This window comes from Gouania willdenowi, chromosome 3 (assembly GCF_900634775.1).
Source record: "Gouania willdenowi chromosome 3, fGouWil2.1, whole genome shotgun sequence".
Taxonomy (NCBI): Eukaryota; Metazoa; Chordata; class Actinopteri; order Blenniiformes; family Gobiesocidae; genus Gouania; species Gouania willdenowi.
The window spans coordinates 19,971,718-19,991,794 of NC_041046.1; the positions used below are offsets into that span (position 1 = coordinate 19,971,718).

General features: G+C 37.5%; 1 protein-coding gene across 1 annotated transcript in view; it reads right to left on the reverse strand.

Annotated features, from left to right (window-relative positions):
• The window catches only part of LOC114461337 (transmembrane protein 266-like), a 63,567-nt gene that overhangs the window by 34,226 nt on the left and 9,264 nt on the right, over positions 1 to 20,077 (reverse strand). The window contains exon 3 of the mRNA XM_028443352.1: positions 12,665 to 12,856. Coding sequence (XP_028299153.1) covers positions 12,665 to 12,856 — 192 coding nt within the window. The remainder of the gene's footprint in view (positions 1 to 12,664; positions 12,857 to 20,077) is intronic.

Here is a 20,077-nt window from a genome sequence, read left to right on the forward strand (position 1 = left end):
TGTTTTACAAAACACAAGTTACATCATTAGATGGTAATGAAAGCTCAAAATGAGTAGGCTGAATCAAGAAAGCTACTGTCTTCATTTTTATTTTTATTATTATTATTAACCTTAAAAGGGGGAACTTTTTAACCCCTTTCTAATCTCTATTCTTTGGCCGTTTTGCAACTTCTTTTGTCCTATTTTCAAAAAGTTCTGACACTTTTTTCAGATTTTACCTTCCTTTTGCCAATAAATGTCCCTTTTTCCTATTTTGTAAGTTATTTTTGACACGTATCTAATTTATGTCCTTTATTTTTTGGGCCATTTTTCATCCAAATAAGCTATAAATTACAATAAATACCACTTCTTTCCCATTTTCCTTTCATTTTGCCTCTTTTTCACTATTGTTAGACACACATTGCCCACTTGCCCTACTATTTGCCATAAAATACCACCTGGTTCCTCTTTATTTGCCCATTTTTTGGCCACTCTTGACTGCTTTTGGCCCATTTTAGTCACTTTACACTTTTTTCTTGCCATGTTTTTGCCACTTTTGGACCATTATTGGCCACCTGTTACCATGCCTACTCCCACTCACTCATGGGAAAAAAAAACAAAAAAAAAAACATAGCGGACCAGACCGGCCCACTTCGGGTCGACGGCCCACCAAGACAATGCCCGGTATGCCAGATGGCAAGCCCACCCCTGGTTACTGTAGTTACAATAGTGAGCATTAAAACAGAATATTGAGGTAAAACAAGGGAAGAGTAACATAGAAGCAGGAAGTAAGAGGAAAGAGAAGAATGGAGAGATAACTACTGATGGAGATAAAGAACTAAGCAGAGAGGTGGTGACAGAGAGAGAAAGAGGAGCCTACATGTGCAGAAGCATCAATGGAAGAGAACTATTGTTCCTAATGAGGTGTGACAGCCCAGTATAAACTCAAGTATGAAGTGAACCATGGTTAGAGAGGATTAGATAACAACCACTAGCAGTGCAGGCCTGGCCTTGTTTTCTTTCTTTCTCACTGTATGAAATGCTCTGTGTTCATGCATGCTAATGTGTACATGTATGTGTAAGTCAGAGGAGGGGTGGGAGGTGGTGGGGGGGGTAGGACGAGGGTTAGTGTGTGACTGACTGGGTTGCCGTCATGTGAAGTGAGGCCAGCGAACAGCAGCAGTAAGGTCAGCACCACCTTCACAATGCTATGAGCTGTGATAGGCCAACATGCCCGACAGTGGGTGCTTCATCACACTGTGGCAGCTTGACACAGAGGCCTTTTCATTTGATTAATCTCCTCCTGCTGTGAAACACAGCAAATTTACAGTTCAGGCTAAACATGATGATCTAAGGCTCTGTTCTTCCAATTTGGGGAAGAAAAACGTCCTCTGATTCATTCTTAACTCATAAAAGAACAGTTCTTCATTTCATTTGTGTGTAAAGTTGCTAGACACCGTATTTTTTTTATTAGATAAATCCAGAGTGTCAAAAAAAAAAAGAAGAAAAGGTCCAAAACTCCTCCTACACACCTGGCATTACTGAAGGAAGTGATGAAACTTTTACAAGTGGAGAAAATAAAACTTCCATGAGAGAAAAGGTAAACATTTTATATTTACTCTGGCAACCTTTTATAGACTTAACTTCAATAACAATAACTAGCCCATAATAAAAGAAAGATATTAAAAATTAAAAATTATTCGCTCCCTCCCTCCTTTTTATTCTCTTTTTTTCTTTTCTTCTCTTAGTCATGCCATGTATGTGTTTATGTATGCATATGTATGTTTATGAGTGTATGTATATGTATCTATAGATGTGTACGCATAGATTTTTGATTTGAGGCCCCAAAAGAAAAAAGAAAAGAAAGTCAATTTCTCCTTTATTTGTGAGTCAAATATTACCACGGTTGGTGGTACCAAATCATCGGCACATACCAATATATAAATGTGGCCCATTAGCCTGTATATGTCACGGGGGTGCCAGGAGGACCCCAGGGGCCCCATTGTTCAAATGACTACTCCTCCGTTAGTTCTCGTTAGATCGGAAAGCAGTTTGGTATGAATACTCTATGAATGAATATATATATTGAACTAGTTTTTGTATCTAGGTACTGTGAGTGCTACGTTAACATTTAGAATGCATAATCATACAGAGCTGTATTTGTGTACCTATGTATGTTCCTACAAGTTGAAATAAAATGATTTAAAAAAAAAATAGGTGCAAATCGCCACTTGAAAGTTAATTTTCATCTCCACCGTAAACACATTTTCACGCCCAATAATGGGCAGATCATTCTCTGTCCACATTGCTGCGCCGATCTGATCTGACAGCTTTTTATGAATTGCTTCTGATGGTGACGTTAGATCCTCTGCACGATTTCTCAATGTTTGCGATTGGTCAGACGCTGCAGTCTCCGCCCCTTTTATGTGAGCGCACACGCAGCCAGGTTGAAATCACCTGGTTTAAGTTAATGTGTTGATAGCCAGCTTCATTGTACAGCTGCTCTGGGATTGAGAATGTATGGTTTGGTGAATCCTGCTGACAGAGAGATATGCCACTTTTATTTTTCCAGCTTTGTAGTACAGGCCCTTGGTATAAATGATGTTCGATTCATTGATCTATGAGGCTTAGACTATGATTTCGGCTAATGAAAAAAATACTGTGGGTAGCAGATTTAAATATAAAGAAATAAAGATGTCATAATGATAAATGAAAAAAACACTACTGGCTAGTAAAAGTACTTAAATGTTTTCTTTAGATGTGGTTTTTATTAGTTTTATAGATAAGATTTATGAATGAGGATAGAACCTGAGCACTTTTTATATATTTTTCATATAAACCCACCTTTTGGGGGCGGAAAGATGAGAACACTTCTGCTGACAGCGGCACATTCCCCAACTACCAACGGAAATAACTTTTTTCACTCACTCAATGAACCGTCACCAAATTGATGAAACACCTCCACTGTGGTTGTGACATTCTCACTTTCAGAAGCGCGTGCTCCCGTTTTGCCAAACATCACTGTCTAAACATTTTATAGCATGCAGCTTTTCTTTATTGCGATCCCCCAACTATTTCAGAAAACCAATGAGCCAGCTAACGTGGGCTCAGAGCAGAGCAGGGGGTGGCGCGGCAATCCGCTCTTAAAGGTAGACATTTTTCTTACATGTACATTTTTAGTTAGACGTCTGAGGATTTCTATCTCACCGCTGCTGTCTACCCGCCTCTCGACTTAACTTCATCATTTCATAAAGTCATAAAAAAAAGACTTATTCCCTTCTCTGCATTTCCCTAAAAGGAAATTTAGCAATCAGTCACTCATCTAAATGTGTTCTGGGTTTTCCCATTTACAATCTGAAACACCCACACGGGCCTAATGGTGCTTATACATGCTGTCACAACCCAACAAAGTCAAGCCTTGGGTCGGAGATGAGAAAGAGCCAACCGCAGGGGAGCGACTCTAAAAAAAACCTGATGAATGTGCACAGGTTGAGCATTTGTGAACGTCACTGAAGGAGGCTAATGGCTGCTGTCTGCTTGTGAGGCAGATCGATACGTTAATGAGAAGACGGAGGCACATGAAGAATCACACATGGTCCAGTAGCGCTGAAGCCATCAGATAAGGACAGAACTGGGTCGTAAAAGGCAGAAGGGTGAGTGACACATGCAATACCCCACCCAGAGCTTCATTTGTGCCGATCCAGAACCTCCCAGATCTTGACTTCCACTTATTTGATTGGATAATTTTTTTTTTTTTTTTTTTTTTTTTAAATTTTTAGCACCTCATTTGCTTTTAGGTGTTTTCACTACATTTTTAAGTATTATATTTGGACTAATTGTGTATTTAATTGAGTCAATTGAATCAATGGAAATTTCTGAACGTAAAAACTGAGCGTGAGTGAGGAAAAGAGGGGAAAGTCAGGCCACGCCCACGCTACATCTAAAGAGGGATTTTGCGCAAAAATAGTTTCTCTGTGTCAGCTTGGAAGATGGTAGAATATGGCAAAGTTGGATTTAAAGAGCTTTTTTAAGCCAATAAGTGAAGCTAAGCCTGAAGGCTAAGTTTGTTTCTGTGGAAATCGGGGGGAAAACGCAGTAGCACAGCAGCAGTTAGCGTAGTGAGTAGCAGCACCTTAACAGAGGTGCTAATGCAGGTTGTTTTTTTTGGTTGTTTACAAATAAAAGGTAAGCACACATTTTATTTTTATTTTCTGCTGTGCTGTGCTGCTGATTCATTAGAGGAGTTATGGCCTTACGGGTGTACCTTTGTGATGAGTCGCTAAATTAGCAGTGAAACATGGCAGATTTGACATCTGTCACTCACAGAGTGAGAGACGGATGCTCCTTAACAGGCGATTGTCCGTGCTCCTTAACGCTGATTCATCATTCTTTCAGGTTAATTGGTGGTTTGTGGTTCATGTGATATTATTGGCCCATTTAGTGACCAAAAGGCTCTTAAAAAATATTTCCATCTTTTTTTTTTGCACATATGCTATTCTTCTATTCTTCCCCACCTTTTCTATTTCCTGTCTTGAGTCTCTCCTCCCTGCTCCCTTTCCCCTCCCCTTCCCCCTCCCCCTCCACTTAGGTGTAACACTGCTCTCCCTTTTTATATCCTCCCTATAATAAAAGATTTCTTACCCTTCCTTAGGGAGGGCTGGTGATGGTCACAATTAAGCAATAAAATAAATCAATGTATTTTATTGCAATAACAAAATATGCATTGCTGTCTCATAATGATTGCACTTCCTGTGGTGTTGACCTTTGACAACATGTGCAGACAAGATAAAAAAGAAAAAAAAAGTAAAAAAAAAAATATATATATATATTTCTAGACATTCTTGTCTCTCTCTTACTTCCAGAACAACCTGTGTTCCGGGACCTGATGATTTACAAATGACGCACTGACCCCACCTCAGAAGTATTCTAAAGCCACAATTGAGAAAGAAAACGCGTGAAAGCGAGGAGACATTTTTCATTTTACAAGACAGGTTTACATGTGTTTGGGAAACATTTATACAAAGTTTATAGTAAAAAAGAATTACAATCAAATCTGACAGTCTGTCAGTAAATACTGTAAATATGGCAGTGGTTAAAATTAGAATAACAGTGAGGATAGATTATCTATCAGATATAAAGTTGTGCAGCATGAAAAAGGATGTTGAGGCCCCAGGGGCCAAATCCGCTGTTAGAGGAGTGTGTCAGAAACTGTCAGAGAGCCACCGGGCTAATGTCTATTGAGATCTCTCTATTTTTCCTTTCTCTGCCTTGGTAACATTTGGTCCATCCACACACACAGAAATGATTTGGGGTTCCAATTCACTTGTATTTGCGGCTTTGATTGACCTAAAATCAGGATTTTCTGACTGTTCCTCTGTTTACCTCATTTCTGGGTTTTCCTTTGTTTTCTATGATCAATTGTAAGTTTGTTGTTTTTTTCTAAGATTTATCAAGCATGCATTTAATCTTTATTTTCCTGAGACAATTCACATACGGTACATGTTCATTGTCTTATTGCTTCGTCACATTATACAGATTGTAGATTTAGCAAAATGCATTAACCGCTTGGCCACTCCATCAGCTGTCAGCTCTCGATCGTCATCTCCACATAGCGTTTACCTAAATTTAAACAAGGAGAATCATTCTCCATGACTATTTTTATTCATAAATGACTCTAACAACCTTTTTCAAACAATCTGTGGAGGTAAATTTCAGCATCCTGCCTTGATCGTGAAGAAAAATGACTTTGTTTCTGATTGGTCAATCCCACACATGGGGGAGCGGGGAGGGGAGGGGCCATTTCTACGCGCACTAATCAGTTTTGCTACAGACGTCACGCAAAATGTGTTGCAAAACTTAAGCAGCGCAGATTCACACGAGAAAAGTAGTTTGTGCATCTGCAGCGGTAGATTGGAGAAGTTGTGGTTGTTACCGATCATTTACGCAAGTAATTAAAAAACATGTTGAATAAATGTTGTATTACAAGTTTGCAGCTGTAACTTTATGTGTAAATTTCAGTCTCTACATTTTTTTCCCATCATTTGTGACATTAAATTTATTTCACGTGTGTGGATTTTTTTATACACAAGCTCTCATCACATTCTACAAGCGCTCACATTTTCTCACATATCTACCTTCATAATAGTACCTTTTGCATGTAACATCATCACCTGTACTCCAATTGAGTTCTATCAAATGTATTTAAGGTTGAGTGTATGAGTATTATTTAAAAAGTATCTAAAACGGTTTTTTCTTTCTTTTTTAACCTGTGTTAATGCTACGCTACTATAATGGTTTAATAATTAATTCCACAAGGCTCGGCTCTCTGTGGACTATTACCTCCTTGTTGGTGAAACCTTCCTCCTTCCCCCCCAGTCTTGGTGTATGTGGGCGTGGCCTGATTCTGCACACCTGAAACCTGCTACCTGGATAAACCCGGCAACTTTTAAAAGTCACTGTCCGTATTTTGCTTGGTGATGAGACAGCTATGGGTAAAAAGTCAATTAATTTCAATTAATCTTACGATAATTGCTGATAATATGATTTCTTTAAGTGAAAATTGAGTTTCAATTATTTTGACAATGCTTATCAAACAATAAAAAGTACTGTAAATGAATGACATAGTTTAGTGAGCATACACTTCCCTTTTCCTTTGGCCCATTTAACTGTGCTGACTCTCTGTTTTCCTTCAGCTTCTCAGAAGATTGTTTGATCCAGTTTCCTGTCTGTTCATTAATTTGAAGTAAGCACATTTAAATTACAATACAGGAAGGAGTATTGCTAATATTTTACACTTTTAATGCAAGCTAACATGGTAGACGGTTAGGTTTCAAGAGCTATAAAGTCAGCATTCAATGTGAACATTTTGAAAACCAAGTTAAAGGCACTGTTTTTCTCTACTGCGTTTGACTGAGAGGGAGATTTATAATCATGTTATTGTTCATCGACTGCTGATTTTAATGTTCTTATTTATTTTTAAACCATTACATGTTTTCTGTTGCACTTTTTCATCATGCAAAGCACATTGAATTGCCTCGTGTATGAAATGTGCTATACAAATAAATATGAACTAAATGACTATTCATACAGAGCCTTACATTATTGTCAAATGTATGACAGGAATGGCTTCTTGGATGTGTGAATGTGGCCAATAATGTAAAGGCTTTTTAGTGCTATATATGTGAAGTCAATTTATCATTGACATTTCTGTCAGAAAAAAATACAGAAAAATTAACAATGTACACTAAACTACAGCAAACTGAGTAAAACATTGAAGGGGTTAAAGTGAAACACTGCTGGTTATGTTTCAGTGAAAGTTTAATTCGTTGTATAAGAGATTTCTGTAAATTATTTTATTCATTTTTCTAACACTTCCTTGTCTGAAGCGCTTGAGCTGTCCTACTCAGGGTGTAGCATACAATTAGCTTCACGAGCTGGGTTTCCATTACAGATTTTTGCAAAATAAAAGTGATATTTCTAAATGTCCACAAAGTTTAAATACGCTTTGAACGTGTTTCCATTGAAAGTTGATTTGGGCAGGAGCCTTGTAATTCCCATGAAATCTCATCCGTGAGACTTCGCTGCAGGAAGACCTCCTTATAACACTCTGTATTCCATTGTTATTACACGTCTAATGTGGACGTAATTATTTTTAAGTGTAATGCTAACAAATGTCCTAGTGTCCTCTTCTGTTTACACGTACCGCACGTTTTCTCGACGAGAAGTGGTCATGTAACCAGGTACGTCACGTACTGTGACGTGTAATTGCGTAAAAAGTGTTTCCGTGGTGCTTTTGCAACACATTTAAATATCGAAACCTCTGAAATACCTCCTCATGAAAGCGTAAAACTTTTTAGCAATATTTGAATGTTTTTTCGAAATTCAGGTGTTTCCATTACCAGTTTTTATTGCGCTACTTAAATTTTGTGAATTTCCAAGGGTAATGGAAACACAGCTAATGTGTGCCAAAAAACTGAAATGAATGCCCTGTCTCTCATTGACCTGAACCTTATGTCAGCTCTTACAAAGAGTCATTTCTTGGATCCGCTTAGTTCGTGAACAACAGGTGAGAGAGCAGCTAAATGCACATGGTAATTTTCACTGACGTGCTCTGATTGGCGCTGTATTTCTTTGGTACAAAGATGGCGTAACCTGCACATTTCTGAAGCTCATGCGGGTGGATTTAATTTCAATGCCATAAAGGTAAAAGACAGAATGATTACTTTTACAAGCACCCCAGTGGCAGCACTTTGATAACAAGGCATTTTCCTCTAATGACTTGAATATAATATAGTGACTCAATCGCACATGGTGCACTCTGGGTAAATTGAGCTCACTGGTAAAATAACCTTCACCGCTGTGTCGGCTAAATCTGTTCTTACAGCAGGGGTTCCTGCACTTATTGGGGCTTTGCACCACAAGGAGAAATTGTATTCTCTTGCCCTCAAACTCATTTGTACAAACTGGTGGCCTTGTTTTGTGATTACTCGACACCAGCAGGGTCCTACACCAGTTACTGTGCACCTTTGGAAATCTATTTACAGGTATTTACAACATAACATAGCAGTTCCAGTGAGATTCATTTTGAAATAATGAAACCTCAACTTAACATAACATAACATTTAGAATATATCACAATAAACTACAGTGTGATCCCTAGCAATGTAACCAAAGACTGCTAGCAGTGAGACATTCATGATAAACAAAGAAAGAAACATATGCTACCTAACCTTGATATAGAACAGGACACACAAGGAACGTAGTGATTATCAGACCTGCTCAGTGTGAGAGTCGGCCCTGCCCACAGGTGACGGTGCATCTGTCAAATCTGTGCCTTAGTTAAACTGAAGGGAACCAACGGAGTGAGACCTGATTTTGTGTCAAACGGAGCACTTGGACAACGTTAGCATGTATAAATTTGGCACCTGTGTGTATTGGATCGTACACAGTAGCTTCTGGTGTTTGTGTGCATCCCAGTGGGAGCTCACACTGGGAGCTAGGGTTGACTCATGATTGCTGGCCTGAACGGACAAACCGGACAGTGAACAGCTTTAGCACAGTTAAAGAAAGCAGTTAAAGTTGTGACTAATCAGAATCACAGCAGTGGTGTAGCTTCATAGCCATATGTCAAATGTGCATCTCACACAAGTATGTGAAAGTTAAAATAGTCAGCATTGACACATAAGTCTATAAATGTATTGATGAGCCTGTTTGGAGATATTTATGTATTCATTTTTCAATTATTAAATGTGTTTCTTTTCATTCAAACAATAGGATTTAACACAAGAGTGAGGCCATTAAAAACAGCTAGAAATCTATTATTGTTAATTAATAATTTCTTTAAACATAGAAAAAAAGTAAAACAAAAGCTTACTGCTGTTTGACTTTAAACTGCCTGCTTTTGATCAAGTCGATAAAACCCCATTAGGTAATTGAATGTGACAGCAACATATAGTTGGACAGTACTAAAGATTTACACGCTTTTAAGTGTGTGATACTGTAATTTGCTGTAGTAAATTGTCACTTACAATAAAGGGCTGCCATTTCCAAGGAGCAGAAGAGGGAGGACTGATATTTAGTCTGAAATGATGAATTGATCTCTGTTCAAATTTGGAAGCAGGACAACCCAGAGCTTGTCACTTTATGATAAATGGACATAATGCAGAGCTACAGGGACAGTATGTCAAGGACTCTGGGTGGGAGACTCAACCCGTGATGGATGATAATCTTACAAGCTATGTGGCATTTATGCAAGCCTGATGGGGCGTGTAGATGTAAATGTGGGAATGTTGCTTGACTGAACTGTAAAACTTTGCAATTTAAGCAGCTGTAAGCGTACTGTACCGCCTTGGCTCCTCACCTCACAATAGCCTATAACAATCCTTTAAACAAAGGAGCTATTACTTCTGTCAATAACAATCCCAGCATACGTAATACCCACTTATTGAGACGTAACTGTTGAGTGCATATAAGTGTGGCGTGCCAAAGGGAAATTTACACTGTCACACTGGACCTGCAGCTCAAAAACAGTAGCTGTGATGAGAGACAGGGGTTAATGTTCACAAAGTTTTAAATATAAAAAAAAAACAACGTGTTGTCAATTATCAAAAACAAAAAAAAGTTTTTTCTTTTTTTTTTATTTTTTTTTATTTTTTTTTATCAGATCTCCAGGGGAAGTACATGCATCACATGAATTTATTTATTTATTTATTTATTTATTTATTTATTTATTTATTTATTTATATTTCAGACAAATGAAATGAAACAATAAAACAATAATTCAATTTCAAGGGTGTACAATTCAATAATGCCATACAACCAATAAATAAATCATTTCATGTGTCTGAAAAGGAGTAGGACGAACCAGAAGCTTTTTGAGTCCTACCCTCATCTCCTTTTAAAATAACCACAATGTGCTTCTATTACCTTTACCCTAAACCCTTGTTCTCCCTCAGCGTGTTTCTGTTTCCTCTCAGCTTTGACCGAGTACACAGGAATATCATGTGTATCTGATGTCCCTGTTGCCATCGAGTCACTCACTTTCTCTTCAGACGAAACAACGGATCCCTCTGAGCTAAGACTGTTTATTTGGACCCATGGTTAGCTACTCTGAAGCCTGATTTTTTTTTTTTTTTTTTTTAAATCCAGATGCCCTTAAGGATAATAATGATAAACGTTTATGTCTTTCATGAGTAAGTTACTAAGATAGTTAGTGCGTATGCCTGTATACACCCAAAATACACCTATAATTTTATATATAGATTTTGGGTGTTTACAGGCATGCTGGGAATGGGAGCACTGTGTGAATGAATGTATATGAATGCAAACTTGACATTTTGTGTTTATATATGTGTGTGTATATATCTGACAAATATGTATATGCGTGAATATTGTATATATACATATATATGTATATATACAATCATCTACAGTATTTTAGATTACAGTCTCACTGTTATATTCACATATAATATTACTTTTAATACAGAAAGACAATTATAATATATAAGTTATAACTATTAAATACTGGAGAAGGGGTAGGATTTGATAAATTGACTTCTTCCTACTCCTTTTCAGGCATGCTAATCAGATATGAGACATGTATGTATGTATGTGTGGGTCTAATTAAACATAGTTTATATATTTTTTTGCATAACTATACAAAGATATAAATAATTGTATTTATTAACATCAAATGGTGTATATATTTTTGGATGTGAGTAGCTATAGGAATATTTGATATGTATGTGATTGCACAAAATGTATTAAATGTCACAAGCCCGGAAAAAAAAAAAAAGTTAGTGCGATTTTAACTTTCAGTATGTTAATGCTTTAATGAAGGTGGAATTTCCAGTAGCTATTCAGGTAACTATTAGCATGTGATAGTTGTTATTTCAGTGTATGAAGGAAGGGATAAGGGAAAAGCTGTATACTGCCGCAACCCACCCACAAAGATATTAAAATAATGAAACTTGTGAGTACTATAAGATAATAGCTTTAATATGAACACAGTTACCACCATCTGCCTTATTATGGTTCATTCCATGTAAAGTTAATAGAGCAACAAACGTGGACTTAAAACTGGGGGTATGTCAAACTTCTAGTTTTAAACAAAGTAAAACATGATATGTTAAGGTTTCAGTTATTCAGCATTCAACATTTTTTTTTCAGGAAATGTTATCTTCTGACATGTTTCGATTGCCGAGTGTCAGTCTTCCTCAGAGGCATCTATTGATTCCTTTTATGTATCCCTACAAGGTCTTTCATAAGGAAAGCATCAAAGCATCTACTGATTGTTTTCAGACGTAAAACATGTTATGACTTGTGTTGTATTCTGAATTGTTTTGGGGGTTTTTTCACCTCACTCCCTTGTAGTTAAATCTTCTGTGAATGGTTATTAAATATATGTTTTTATAAAAGGTGGGATGATGTCAAAACATTATACGATGTATCGTCGAGGGTACGAGTGGTAGCCTATACCCGGGGGTCGTAAAAAAGAAATTCCACATGAGCTACTACACCAGAATATTTATGTTTATGTTTATGTTTATGTTTATGTTTATTAGGATCCCCATCAGCATCAACAGTGTATACTGCTTCAGCGACTCTTCCTGGGGTCATTTTATATCACGCATTTTTTGCTACACTCGTTCTGCAAGCACGTTTTAGAGCCACACGTGCGGCTTTGTTTTGCACCAACTGTATTTTTTTTTTTTTACTTTATTTATTGAAGTGTTTGACCAAACAACTGAAAAGTAATCTAAACATTATAGTTTGTTTTTATTTCTTATATTCCTATTGAGTAGAAAAGGTCAAACCCAGATTAAGTATGTAAGTACGTCTGGAGTTAAAGTCAAATAAAAGCATGTTATTTTTCAAACTGCTATTTTTTGTTGTTGTTGTCTTTTTTTTCTTTTCCAGAAAGTGTTGTTGTATCCCATTACTGTAATTCATATTGTATCATGACTCAGTGCATCGTCCTTTATCGCTAATATTATATGTTGGTTCCAAATGAATTTGGCCACAACTTTTTTCCCCTCAAAAATACAATTAAGAAAATATCTACGTTTCCTCACTGTAACACTAAAACAAAATGAACTGAAATCATCACATCAGTCCAGCCAGCATCCAAAAGTGACTCCAACAAACTCAGCGTACTCAAAGAGCCAATAATGGTTTCACTCACCCTTCCCTGTTTTCATCGTCGTCGGCGTTAGAAAGCAGCTGGGAGCCGGCCAGAGAAAGGTCCAGGGCTGCCAGAGGCAAATCTCTGTAGCCAAAACTCACCAGCTGCACCGGAGGAGCCAAGCACTGGTTCTCATCCTCCACCGGCTGGGAGATGATCTCCAAGTCAGATGGACCTGCCTGCTCCATAGCCCTGTTTCACACACACACACACACACACACACACACACAGTAATTGTCAGAATGAAAGCACACAGAAAAGATGCTGCTCTAAAAAGATTTAGAACATTTGGAAACATCAAATTTGAATTAAATTAAAACCAATGAATTAAGTTCCTACAAAACTTAACATAGTCAGCTGAGAACAGCTAGACTGCTGCTTTATTAGTTTTTCATTCATTTTTAGTCAATGAGTCAGTGTTTTGAAGCTCAAATAGTCAATATATAAAATGATCCAGTAAACTACATTTTGGTGGAGAAAAAGGCTGAAGTAAAGCATGTGAAACACTCATGGCTTACAGTACTTATTAGTTCTTAATAACTGCAAAAAAAAAAAATAAATAACGTTACATGTTTGTAGGGTACAGTATGTCTTGAAAATCCACATTATCCACATTAGTAGAATGACCTGCAAGCAAATGTTAAATGTCTGAAATTGGTGAATATGATGAGGTATCACGACTTCGACTTACACCAGTCTTTCTCAAACGGGGGTTCGCATACTAATGGCACTACAGGGGGTACTTGAGAGACAGATTGGACAATTAACAAATGAAAGCATTCAAAATATGGGATTTTAAAACGTTTATTTTTGTTTTAAATGATAATCATAATAATGATGGAAAAATGAATTGAAAATACAAGGCGGGAGATGACAGGAAAAAAATCTATTCAGGAGGCAATAAACACTGTTTCATTCCACTTAGTAACAAAATGAGATTCTTATGTTATTACTCGTTCATTCATCACTATGCTCTATAGTTGTTTTTTCATAGTATTCTCAGCAAAATGTTGTAGTCGGACAAAGGGGGATACTGCCTTACACCACAGAAATGTATTTATTATTAATGTTATATTGATTAATAGCCTGATTACTGTAGCAGGAAATCACTATTAGGGATCATACACTTGGCTAATATTTTGCTCACCTGCACAGTAACACACGTTTAAAATTTTTAAAATGTAAAACTTACTTTAATCAATCAGGCTTATGCATTTCTTCTTGAGTAATTCTAGATCTTAAAGTTGTATAACCTTTATTATCAATTCATTGACAATCAAATCAATTGATCTTACAACTAAGGAGCTACAAACCAGAATACTGCTTTTAAAAAAAAAATATGTACTGTATTGTCTTTCATATATTGAGAGCTCACTAGATGGTATAGATGTTCTGTAAAATAGGAAAATACACACATAATACAAATACGCCATGTTTGTTCATTTGGAATATATAGTGCACCCCAATTTGAAATTTGGATTGTTTATCACACAATAGAATTAGAAATAAGACCTAAAAAAATGCATAAACAAAATATATATCACATGCACTGTGACAAAGATGAGAAAATTGCACAATCTGATGATATAAACATCATTTGTGTGGAATAGTTGAACCGTGAAGTGAGACGACAGTGTTTTTATTACACAATGTTGCACATATCAAAATGTGCGATCACACCAGAAATCATGTAAACAGAGGACGACCACCATCCACCCACTCTCCTAAAACCAAAATATCTGACCACATCACGGCTGTTCAGGTCTTTTCCAGCACCCAGCATGCCCACAAGCCCCAGTTGTGTAAAAGCAGGGCTATCTCATAAGAGCGTGGAGGTGGAAACAAATGCTGAGTGCAGCTGCAGACTGACTGTGTGTGTGCCCTGTGGTGTGTATTTTTAGACCAGAGCAGATGCTGGTGTATCAGCGCTGTAACGTCATTACTTCTCCTTTGTCAGCTGAGTAGATCCCCACTCTCCTTCAAAGAGGAAGTTAAGAAAACATAGGGAATTCAAAGGAGTGGTTAAGAGGAACACATTTAATTGTAGAGCGCATTTCATACACAAGGCAATTCAATGTGTTTTACGTGATCAAAATGTGCAGCAGAAAACATTCAACAGCTTCAAAATCAGCACTAAAAACCTTTAATATCAGCAGTAAAAACATTAAATAAACAATAACATGATTAAAAATCTCCCTCTCAGTCATGCACAGTTGAGAAAAAGAGTGTTTTAAACTGTGTCCAACAATAGACCTTCCTCACAACTTCCGTATTTTGTCCCGGAAATACGCAATGGTTGTGGAAACCTACTTCCTGTTGCGGTCAAGGCAACAGGTAAACAACAGTAGCGTACCAGGCTGTTCTTGTAATGTCCAAAAGCAGACTTATCTATCTTTCCACTCCTTCCCTGTTAATGGTGAAGCTAGACAAAAATGGGTTCAGGCTGTTCAGTGGGATGAAGGACCATAAAAAAAGGGAGTATGTACAGTATGTCTGCAGCAGACACTTCACACCAGGGATCACTCTTCGCCGCTTGAAACCCGAGTCGGACCCTAGCCTTTTTCCTGGGAACGATTGCACCTTGTTACGGCAAATTTGCGGTTGACCTCATTTGGAGACATGATTTATTGCTCTGGTTGAATGATGGAGTCCAGGCGAGGCATTGATGATTTTATAAAAAAGATTTATTATAAAATTAAATAAAAAAGGAGTAAAAAAAGAAGCTTCCATCCTGAAAGAATGAAAGGCAAAAGGCTCGTGGCAGAGCAAAAAGGCAAGACCCACTCTAACTAACAGTTTCACAGCTTAAGCTTTTATACAGATAACAGAAAAAGTTCCACCCTGAGGTGAGGAGAAGGAGGGAGTCAGATGCCCAACAGTGGAAACATTTGAGGATGATGAAGTCGTGTATATTATGAGGAAGATTGGGCGCCACTCTTATCTATCCTTGATAGTGTGTGTGTGCGTGTGTATGGCCTTCAGCAGAGACTCTGTGTTGCACTGAGTACAATACGATCTGTACTGTTTAATCTAACATGATTCAGCTGTTCAAAAGTGCAAAGAGTAATGGAGTCATCATGTATTAAAACATGACAAATTGTACACATGAACACACATTTGACGATATTATGATGAATATAAAAATTCCCATAACATTCCCCACTTTTGGTCGCCATCAACGACCAAATCAAGAAACGAAATTATTATATTCCACCTTTGCTGTCTGTCAGGGTTAACCATTAGCATCGTTATTGTCAACCTCTAATACATAAAAAAATAAATAACAGTGCGTCTAAAGTGATTCAAAGAAGACACAGCAGTGGTCAGAGGAGGAGAACATTGCTTCCTGGTGCTGTGGGTGTCTGAACAGATTCAGGGGAAGTGGACCGGAGCCCCGTGCACCGAACAGAACTTCAGCCACGGAGGAGCTCTTTTTGTGGAACTCTGTTACTGGTAAGTTTTATTTCAAAATACACAGATTCTCCTAAAAAAACGACTTTTGTTTATCAACAAAAAATCCTAATTCTGCCTTAAATAAACCACACATGCGTGGACTACATTTCATTATGTTTCAGAACAAATTAAGTCACATTATAACATGACGCCCATCCTTTTTATAATTAGAATCATTTTACAAATAGATGCATATTTGGGTACAAATCATCTTGTTGGGCCCCTACTGTAAGTTTCGCCTGGAAACTATGCTAGTATTCTTGCATTATTATAAAAGCTTTCTTTTTACTTCCCAACCTTTTTTGGGTCGTTCCCACATTTTGATTTCACACATCTTTGGCGACCCCACAGACATTTTTTTTTTCCAGAATTAGTTTCTGATCATGTTTATTAAAGTGCGTTACAAATACAGAGTAGTCGGGATTAGTGCACAAAGTGACAAGGACGCCACCTTAGATATTTTTATACTGCATTTTATTTTAACTAGATTTATATGTGAGAAAATATAGGATACAGTGTTCTGATATTTCGTGTTCAAAAGTATTTAAAAATAGAATTTTAATCTGTTTTCACCTAATTTTTTTTTTTTTTTTTTACCAATTACTAGACCTTATAGGCAACTGCAATAACCTAATGACATCATAACCACTGTTTTGTATCTGTATCTATATATATATATATATATATATATATATATATCACCTTCTCTTTGCTGCTGCTAGTGATTAAGGTCAATGTGTGACCATTTTAAATTGTGACAGACAGATGCTAAAGTTGAAGTGTTTGTATTCTCATTTATTAAATATGCATTGTGCTTGCCAGGACAGATGTTACACAAAGAACACAAAGCTAGTTTGTTTTAAGAAAAGAAGAAGAAAGTTTCCAAAAACTGACTCATTTAATCTACCTCTTGCCCTTACATATTACCTGGTTCCTCCTTTATTTGCCCATTTTTTTTGGCCACTCGTTACTGCTTTTGGCCCATTTTAGTCACTTTTAACTCTTTTCTTGCCACGTTTTTGCCACCTTTGGACAATTTTTGAACATCTGTTGCCATGCCTTCCTCCACTCGCTCATCAAAAAAACCCAAAAACTTAGCAGACCGGCCCACTTCGGGTCGACGGCCCACCGGGAAGATGCCCCGATATGCCAAATAACCAGTCCACCCCTGAGCTGAGCTAATATAGCAAAGCAACAATTAACTAGAGGTGTTAGCATAACTGCATTATTTAGGCGTAACAGTGAGTATATTTAGGGAGTGACTAATGCACTGTGGTGAGATAATGCAGTTACTACACAGCCACCATAGGTTTATCTCTTTTTTTTTAAAATCTCTGACAGTCTTCCTTTTAAAGAGAGAGTTTGTGATTTCTTCCAAAGCTTGTGTGAAAGTTTCCACCCCAGGTAACCCCTACAGAGTTTAAAAATACGCTGCTAAAGTTAATGTAAAATTGTCTGTGGTTTTACGTCCCTCTTTGTTTTGTTTTGTTCCCAATGCCTCTATGGTTTCTGTAAGTATTCTCAAATTAAGTAGCTTTATTGTTGGCATTGTTTTTCATAGAAAAAGTAATATAGTCTATCCCTAAATGGTCATACTCATTTCATTTCTATCAGATTATTTCCCTTGGCTTATAAGGGCAATGTGTTTCTTAAAATACATTTTTTATACAGTATATACCAAAATAAATTCACCAGAGCCCATGCTGCTGCTGCTACTGCTAACAAATGTTACTTAGTGTTTGAAGGAAAAGAACTGAAAAGAAAGAGAGAGAAAAAAAACAGTACCATTGATGTGGCTGTTTGTGAACATGTCACGATTTTAATAAAGTATGGAAATAAAAAGGACAATAAAAAGAACAGAAGGCGTGAGTTATGGTGTGTGAGGAAATAAGAAATTGGGATGAAAACTATAAAATGTAAAATCTTAGGTGGTTTAATTATCTTCATATGGCAAAGTCCCAAACAATGTCAAATCTGTTCCATTACTGTGAGTGAATGGAAATTAGCTGCTACATTTAAACAGTGAATAGGTTGAGTCTGTGCATGTGTGCATGGGCTCCTGCTGATAGATTGGTATATAACATACAACACCAGTGGATCTCCTGTGGTTTCAGCGTGCACGGCTCTCTGAGGACTACCTGCTGACTTGTTTTACTTGGACCAGTTTCCCACTCTGAGACGTTAGACGCGCAGCACTGTGTCACAGCATGGATGCATGACGGCGGCTGCTTTCTCCTCACTTTGCTCACCAACACTATCTCCTCCATATCACCTCTCATCCACCACACAGCAGCCGGTCTGGCTCTATTCCCAAACAATCAGCACACTACACATAACTGCTCATGACAGACTCAAGCTGTCTCCATCCCACCGGCCCTCAGCGCCTGGATGGCAATCAAGATATCAGAAAAACATAGGTGCTGACCCACTACATTCTTATACCAGTTCTTTAGAGAAATGTATGCTTTCAATCAGCTTTCTGTGTTTTTTAGTTTTATTACAAATGGTTATCTATTGGTTTTACACCACAAATTCAAGTATTACACACCCCTACAATACACTATTGTAGGGGTGTGCATTGCCATGAACCTGCCGATATGATACGATTCACGATTTCCATCTCACGACACGATATATCCCAATATATCCCGATATTAACAAAAATTATATACATCGTGATACGTATATGGAGATATCAATAATTACACATTCTACCTTTACAGGTACAACATGGTATAAAATACAATTTGATTAGTATATTCGTCAAGTAAATGGTAACTAAGTGTAATTTAAGTAGCAATATCAAAAACAAGTGGTATGTTTATCAAACTATCAAAATACGTTTTTCAAACAAGTTTAACCTTTGCTTCTACAACAGATTCTGATTCTGTTAACTTCTTTTTTTTTTAGTTTTTTTTTTTTTTTTTTTAAAGTAACCACACACATCTATAAAGGTTTGCAGTATGTTTTATGAAAATAAAGTGCAAACTACGGTGGCCGTAAAAGCTCACAACACAACACAAAACGAAAGCGCTCACAAATACAAATCCCACAACACAACACGAAAGCGGTCCGGTAAAAACCCACGAAGAAGAGCGAGGAAAGGATCAGGCCCGTGAAAAGATCGAGCACTGACACCAACGTTAACGTCACTTTTCTATGTGGATTTTTAGCTTTCGTGTTGTGTTGCGGGTTTCTTCATTTTGTGTTTGTCACTACCAGTGGGCGTGCACTGTAGCTGTTCCCACTCAACGTTCTTGAAGCCAAAATACAGCGCTTAGGGGCACTGCCATCTTGCAAATTTGACGTAATTTGGAGCCAGAGTCTCAGGTGGGAGGAGCCCTGGTAACACGCCCCGCCCATTTAGCGTACTGCCCTGATGAGTTATGCAGCCCAGCTACACATTGAACTTAAGTATCTTTCCCACTGGAGATTCTACCAACGTCTTGTTCAGATGTGTAGACCATAGAGGTCAGTAGTAGTACGAGTCGCTCAAAAAAGACCAAAAAACTAAACGGAAAAGTTCGATGGCATCTCGGCTTTCCTTCACAACGTAACTGCTTATGCTATTTACAATGAGAGCTACGCAAGACCCGAGGCTGTCAATCATCGTCATATATGACGTCAAATCCAGTTTTTCAACCTCAAATAACTTATTCAAAAACAAACTTCAAATAAAAATGAGCACTTGAACACAATGTAGGGTGATAATAACTAATGATCACAGCAGAGTTTAGGTTTGGAAAAAAATTATGACTTTACAGTTTGACCCACATCCCATCTGTCATCATTGAGGAGGCGGGGTTTATGACCTATACAGCAGCCAGTCAGCAGGGGGAGCTCTAAAAGTAAAAGCTTCACTTCTCCCGTCCATCTTTTTTACAGTCTATGGTCACTACCTAACATTTTCACGGACCCAATCCTTTCAGATCCTACGTCACTTCCTTCACTCGCAGTCCT